The sequence below is a fragment of the Cervus elaphus genome, chromosome 9, assembly GCF_910594005.1.
Source record: "Cervus elaphus chromosome 9, mCerEla1.1, whole genome shotgun sequence".
Lineage (NCBI taxonomy): Eukaryota > Metazoa > Chordata > Mammalia > Artiodactyla > Cervidae > Cervus > Cervus elaphus.
Window position 1 is genome coordinate 96,061,270 of NC_057823.1, and position 7,772 is coordinate 96,069,041.

Sequence of the window (7,772 nt, forward strand, 5' to 3'; positions counted from 1 at the left end):
CCATCCTCCACAGTATGCCGTTGTCTCCCATCTGATACAGATGATTTTTTGAATTAAGATCCACATATGCCAAGTTTATTTTTAACTGGCGATTAGATTGTTTTTGAAGAGTTCCATTCAGAGGGTAAAATTAGACCCCAGGCCTAACTTTAGACTCTACCTTATTTACTGTTACTTGGCCTTTCCACCCTCCCCACCCCCCCACTTGAAATTTGAAAAATTCATCCTTGTGGGAGTAAGGGGAATTCTTTTTTAAAACAGCTTCACATCAGCATGACCATCACTAAGTTAAAGCCTATTTGAAAAGGATATTCAAAGCTGCGGTATACCATTCTTTTCTTCTTTTGAAATACTTCTGTGTGCAACTTACAGGTCCAGGCATTCTTTGAAAATCAGTCAGAGGCCACCTTTCGACTTCGCTGTGTCCAGGAGGCGTTGGAAGTCATTCAGCTGAACATGCAGTGGGTGGAGAAGAACGTTAAAACTCTGACATATTGGCTGTAGCGTGCACACCTGTACCTCATCACCCTTCGGAGAGCTTGTTAACTGGGCCTCTGCTGCTTTTGCAAAAGCCAAGGTGAAACCAGGATCGCTGCTGAGTTGTTTGCACTCTTAGGAGTTCTAGTTTGCTCAGGGCCAGTCTGTATTTTTTCATCTGTCTTTTCTGAAATGTCTTTGGGCAGTGTGTAGTTATTTATTACCAAATTATATTCACCTGTATGCCAACCATCTACAAAAACAATGGGTAATTTTTCTACTTTGAAGATATTCAAATGGGGGAAAAAAAAAATCTGTTTTGCAATTCTGTTCTCAGTTTCTGGCTAAATGTTGACACCGTGAAATAAGGAATGGGAGCCACCATCTTTGCAGGCTGCGGGTTAGTTAGCCATTTGTTGCTTCTTGTTGATAGATATTTGAATGTGGTTCCAAGTTAGCATCAAAAAGTATGGTAATAAAGTCATTGAATCATGCAGCTGTACAGAACTGACCTCAGGTGTGCGGATCTACTTTGATTGGGGGTTTTGAATAATCCTTTCTTTTATGGAAAAAGTTTATAACTATTATATTTTTTTCTGAAGAATAGTCAGGTGCTACAGAATTTTTAAATTTTTGTTGTAAAGCTAAATAACAAGGCCAAAAGATTAAATTTTCCAAATATTTAACACCTTATTTTTCATCTTTCAGGAAAATATTTCAAACCGAGTTAGCGTTAATATTTTACTAAGGAATTCCAGTGTTCCCCAAATCTCTGTACACCTTTATCACTCCCTGCCATAGATATCCCTTATGTTATAAATAAGTATTTCTGCATTTATGGCATTTTTTTTAATACTGGTGTCTCTTATCATGACTTTCTTACTAAGAATTACAGTTTACAGTTTGTTTAAGTTGCTTTTTGGCATGGTAGATCACAGACACTTTCTCTTAATCATACCCGTTGAGTGGTTTTTCATTTTATATGATAGAGTTGCATATTAGTATATTTTAAAATAGGGCCTTTGAGAAATTGAACATTTTTATTTGAAGTTCACCATGGTACCTTAAAGGAATAAAGAGAATGTGGATAGGAATAACTTGATTTAGGTTTAATATGGTGGGCTTTGAATTTTTTCTACTGTCAGAAACAGTACTTTTCTTTAGTTGAAAAATCAAAGTTTTCTTTTGTAATGGCCAAACTAACAGATTATAGGGAATGGCCAAGGAAGGAAAGAAAGTATCCAAAACTACATGGCAATTTTACTCCTTCTAAAGGGGAAATACTGTACTTGAATTTTTTGAGCTATGCAGACTTATACCTAGATTGTTGTGTTTCTTTGATTCTTAGGAGAAAAGCTTTCTCCCTAGTATTTATTGTACTTTCTATTTTGCTTGAAAACACCTACGTACATAAAAAGGGTATTTACCCATTTTTCAGCACTTAAAACACTCCACTGAATCAGACACGGGAAAGGTCACCTTTTTTTTATTTAGCAGGTATCAAGTGAGAATATAGGAATTATGTATAAAATTATATTTTATTTTATGAAAATATTTTTATATAGCAAAATTGAAAAGACTGGCAATAGAAACTAAAGATAACCTTCCTTAGCCCTAGTATGTTTTCTCCCAATTTAGTGTTTTCTAAACAGCACTTATCTCTGTATTTTAGAGTAGAAAATACTGTTATCTGAGAATCACAGAATCATCTGAAGATGTTTTTTTGAAACTAGGGTGATTGTAGGTCTTTATTCCTCTTGTGCTTCAGTAAATGAATGATAATTTAGTCAATATTTGAAAGTGTGTTTTTATATTTTTAGAGTGGGGAAAAATACTAAAATTTTGGAGGATTTTTTGTTGCTGGGTTTTTGTTTTTGTTTTAAACCATGTTACTAAAGTCCACTTTGATACAGAGTTTAAACTTTGCTACTTCTCAAAATCATTTAAGATTCTTCCATTTTGCCTGCCCATCTTCACATTGTTCCTGTAATATTTGTTAGCTCTGCATATGGCAAATCTTGTCTTGAATTATATCATTCTTTCCTGGGAGTGTGTGTGTCAGGAGCCGGGTGGGGGTTGTTATAATTAAAACTTTATCAAAACATGGGCTAAAAAGGAGGTAACTCAAAATCCATTTCTATCTTTGTACTCAAAAGCCATTCATTCCCTTAATACCAGATCCATACCAATTGTATTTTTCATTCATAGGCCTCACCTCAGATTTTCCTGTGAGATTCCATACTTTTTTAATGTTATGCTATCCCATCTATACAGGGCTTCCAAAAACCAACTCTTAAGTCAGGAATATAAGGTTAAATAATGGGTAGGCCGTGTGGTATGATAAGTATTGTTGGAGCTTTTGAAGTTTCCCCCCCAGAATTTTACTTCACCACCGTATTTCTGAGAACTCAAACAGATAGAAGCACAGCAGTTCCTTGTTCTATGAGCACACACCATGACACAATTCAGAACTGTCTGAAAAGTGTTATATTCATTGCAGAGAGAGAGTCGACTTGAATTAATAAAAAGACACATCATACTACATTATTAGGAAAGACAACATTGGAAATCTGGAACTGTAGAAGAAAAGCTTAGGCTTTGGAGGTCTGAAAGGCTACGAAACTAGAACCCCAAGGAGTTCAGTTTGTTGATGTCTAGTTGCTTGCTGACACCAGCTGATTAGATACAGTAAGCTGAAGTAGAGTCAGCAGCCACCATAAGCTTGTGCCTCGCTCCATCTTTAAGCGAAACTGTGTTGTTTGCACTGTTTTGGTGTTCACGAGCTTTCTTACTGTCGCAAGTCCCACTTAACACTAATGTTCTCCACCATTCGTGTTTTCACGTGTACTTTAGCCACTGTGGGGACAGAGCTGTCAGAAGAGTTCTGAGTATAGACTGAGCCACATCAGTCTTCCTGGGTGCAGAACAGAATCCTTTCTGAACACTGGAAAGGAAGAAATGAAAGTTAAGTGCTGAGTTTGCTGGATTACAGAGAGCCTGGTCCTGAGTTAGCTTCTGAGCATCTAGTTGATCTAATGCACATGGAACGATAATCTGTAGTCAGGTTGCTGAATATTTACATAATCCTTCTGTATGTCATGGGGGTGCAGGGAAGGTGTATGCATCTCAGGAGATGTGCAGAAAGCAATTTCTGGGCTGAGTTTGCAAAACAAGACCTGAATTTCATAGGTATGATGTAGTTCTTCTCCCCTTTGCCTTTTTTTTTTTTTTAATTGGAATTAAACTCTTTTCTTCCTCCCTTACATCCCCATTTGTATTTTTAAAAGCCTATGTGTTGATTTTTGCTGGGTTTTGCTTTCTTTTCTTTTGTGCTTCATTCTCTTCATTGGCAACTAAGTACCAGATGAAAAGTGGAAGTCCGAAAGTATGATAAACCTCCTCTTCTCCCCTCCCCTTGTTGCCCACGTGGGCAATAGCTCATAGAGTAGTTGATTGATTTCTTTGAGTGGTTCTTTGGGGGTATATACTTTTTAAATGTATGCATGTGTTTTGATGTTTTTATATTCTTTCGTCTTAGTATAGTTTATCCTGATGAAAAGTGAAAGAGACATTGTCCTGTGAAAATCTCTTTTAGCCTTTCAATTTTTCCTGCCTGGGCAATAGCTACAGAGTAGTTACTTGATTTCCTTCTTTGGAGGGAGATGGTCATAGTGAGAGAAGAGCAGAGTATGTTCTTTTTAAAATGTGTCTAAATGTGTTTGCCATTATTTTGTGGGTGTTTGAATTTTAAAGTAGTTTGGGCTTTCCTTCATCCTCCTCATGGATAAGTAGAGATCTAATGAACCGTGAAGGTCCCAAAGTATGACGAATGTCTTATCTACCCTCTCCTTATTGCCTGTATGGATATACCTGAGTGGTTGTAGTTTCTGTTGTTTTGATCTAGTCTGTTCTTGAGGGCAGGGATGGGGGAGGGATGGATATTCTTTTTTTCAAGTGTATATAAATGTTATGCCACTTTTTAGTGTCTTATTTTAGGTGTGTTCCTTTGCATGAATGCATATGTACTTAATGAAAATGGAGCTTCAGAGTATGACAGATCTCCTCTTTCCTTTTCCTTACTGCCTTTTTGGGCAATAGCTAGAGTAGTTTTTGTTTTGTGAGTTGGGAGACAGTGGGGTATGTACTTAATGTATATAAATAAATCTATAACTTTGTATTATAACTAATCATTTCGTACTACGTCCTTCTCATAGGACGTGAAAGTACCTAATGAGACGTGGAGGTCCACATGTATGACAATCTCCTCTTGACCCCTTCCCGTGTTGCCTGAGAGGGCAATGGCTAGTAGAGTAGTTGATTAGTTTTAGGGGCTCTTTTGTGGGTATTAGGGTAAATGCTTTTACATACGTATACTCACGTTTTTACTTCCTTCTTATAGTATTTCATTTGGTACCCAGCCCTTCACCCGGGGGCTTCCCTGATGGCCCAGCTGGTAAAGAATCTGCCTGCAATGTAGGAGACCTGGGTTCGATCCCTGAGTTAAGATCCCCTGGAGTGTGGAATGGCTCCCCACTCCAGTAATCTGGCCTAGAGAATTCCATGGACAGAGAAGCCTGGCAGGCTACAGTCCATAGGGTCGCAAAGAGCTAGACCCGACTGGGTGACTTTCACTCACTCACTCTCCTTCACTTGGACTGGTAGGTTGCTAATGCACCACAGAGTTCTGGAGACACAGCAGTCTTCTCTCCTTTCCCTTTTTATCCATGTAGTCAATAATTTTAAAGTAGTTTAGGCTTTTAGAATTTTTTTTGGGGGGGGTGCTGGGAAGGGACTGAGGCAGGATATATTCTTTTGAAATCTGTATATATACAGTGCCTGTTTCTATATCATGTTACTCCATTTTGCACTTATCCCTTGCTTGGATGTGTAGGCACCTAACGAGATGTGGAGGTATGGATGTAGGAACATCTTCTGTCTTCCCCTTTCCTTGTCGCCTCTGTGGGTAATAGTTGTAGAGCAGCCTAGATTATTTTTACCTCTATCACTCCCTTGCCTGGGAGCGTAGGGATATGTACTTTTTACAATGTATATAAATGTTTGTGTTCCTTTTTTTTTTCTGTTAGTTCATTTTGTACCTAAACCTCTCCAGGGATTCTCAGGTACATGATGAAAATTAAGGTTCATTCTATGAAAAAATCTCCTCTTCCCCCCTTCCCTTATTGCCTGTCTAGGCAATGACTAGTAGCGTAGTCGTTTGAAGACTTTTTTGCAGGGCGCAGAGTGGCGAGGGTGTCTGGGTTTGCTTGTGTGTCCAAACGTTTGCTGCATTTATTTGTCCTTTCACTTCAAGCCTAGTGTCTTTTTTGACTCCTAAATATCAAATATAATGCAGAGGCCCAGATGGGGGTGTAATCAATCTCCCCCCCCCCCTTCCTCTGTAGCCTGTGTATACCGGTAGTATAGGAGTACTTGAGGATTTGGTTTTCTGTTGTTTGTCTTTGAGGTTTTTAATGGGGGATGAGCTTGTTAGACAAGATACATAAATTTTTTAAATGTATACAAATGTTTCTGCCTCTTTTGGTGTTCATTTCATCTTGAATCCAGTCTTTTGCATGACTCTTTAGGAACTTAATGAAAGTTGAGACTGATTCTATGAAAAATTTCCTTACTTGCTTTCCCTCATTGGGTAGTGGCAGAAGAATAGGTGTTCAGCTTCTGTTTTTGGAGCAGTAGGGATGGGAGAGCTGTGTGTGTGTGTGTGTGTGTGTGTGTGTGTGTGTGTGTGTGTACATATATATACACTTTTAAAATGTATAAATGTTTGCTACATTTTGTGTGTTATTTCATTTAGTACCCAGTTCCTTGCTGGGATCTGTAGGTATATAATGAAACATGAAGGTCCAGATGTATGATAAATCTCCTCTATTCCCTTCCCTGGCTGCCTACATGGGCAATAGTTCAGCAATTTAGGAATTTTTTCTTTTTTTTCTTCTTTTTTTTAGAGGGAGGAATTATTGGGTGGGTAGTAGTTAGTGGGAAGGGATGGGTTATGCCCTTTTTAAAAGTGTATATAAATGTTTCCATGTTCCTGATTTTATACCTAGTCCTTTGGGTGGATGTCAAGTTACCAAATGCAAGTTGAGGAGAAGTGTATGACAACCTCCCCTTCTCCCCTTCCCCTTGTTGCCTGTGTGGTAACAGCAAGTAGAAGAGTTGTATGTTGTCTGCTTGTTTTATAGAGGTTTATATTTTTGGCAGGGGAATATTCTTAATACACACGAATGTTTTCATTTGTTGCTTTATGTTGTGTTCAGTCCTTTACATGGCTATGTGGGGAACTAATGAAAATTGACTCTCCTAGATGAGCAGGTTATTTTTCTTCCTTTCCCACATATTTGCTCCTTCAGCTGGAGCTAGTATAGTTACTATTTTGTGGCTATTTTTATTCTCTCAGATATATGCCTTTAAAGTTGTAAGTGTATACATGCACATATATGATTTGCTTCTTTTCTTCCCCCGTTATTTTCCTTTAATAGTCCCTTGCAGGGCTCTGAGTGTATCTAACAAAAAGTGCCCCGCCAGGTCCCTGCCATCTGAGCTAAAGGTGTAGCACTGAGGTGCTGTGACTGATGGCCCCAGGCATGTCGCCCGTAAGATGGGGGAAGACACTTGGATACGGGTGGGCTGTGAGAGCTGGTCACATCCAGCAGGTCTCGGGTTGACTCACACTGAATGAAATGGAGAGAAGGGAGGGACCTGTACTTCGGCAATTCCAGAAAGTCAAAAAGACAATACTTCAGGTGCGATTAAATTTTTTTTTGCTCTTCACCTCTCAGCAGCACTCATTCAAACTCATGTGAAGACCCTCGAGAGTAGCTCCTTTCTGAGGCCTGGATTCTGACTCAGCTCCATCCGTAACATATTCTTCTGTACTCGGTAGAAGTCATTTTGGGTTTTGGAGCGAATCTTTTTGAGTTAATTGCCATCATTCTAGTAAATGACAACATGGGCCCCAAAACTGATCCAAGAAGAATTGGGGTGGCAAGCCCTTCGTCTCCCAACACCCTGCACATGGGAGGGCGAGTTGGCCCTTCCCTCCCCAGAGCTCTTCTGCATGGCTGCATCTGTCTCCTCTCCTCCACTAGCTGAACCATTCCTGTTCATTTTTCCTTTTTATCTTCAGTGCTTGCCGGGTTAGCTGTTATCTCCAAGTGTCCTCGGAAACGTAAGCCCATACTGTCTCTTTAGCTCTGTGTCTTTGCATGCATTTCATACATCCAGACCTGTGTGTTAACTTTCAGCATTCTTTAGTCATATTTCACATTGACTGTTCA

The 7,772-nt window shown here is 39.2% G+C and overlaps 1 protein-coding gene across 1 annotated transcript in view; it reads left to right on the top strand.

The window, feature by feature from the left end:
- LOC122700636 (leucyl and cystinyl aminopeptidase) overlaps positions 1-3,697 on the top strand; it is a 95,393-nt gene extending 91,696 nt beyond the window's left edge. Inside the window, exon 18 of the mRNA XM_043913680.1 lies at positions 373-3,697. Coding sequence (XP_043769615.1) covers positions 373-504 — 132 coding nt within the window. The 3' untranslated portion in view covers positions 505-3,697. The remainder of the gene's footprint in view (positions 1-372) is intronic.
- The last annotated feature ends 4,075 nt before the right edge of the window (positions 3,698-7,772 follow it).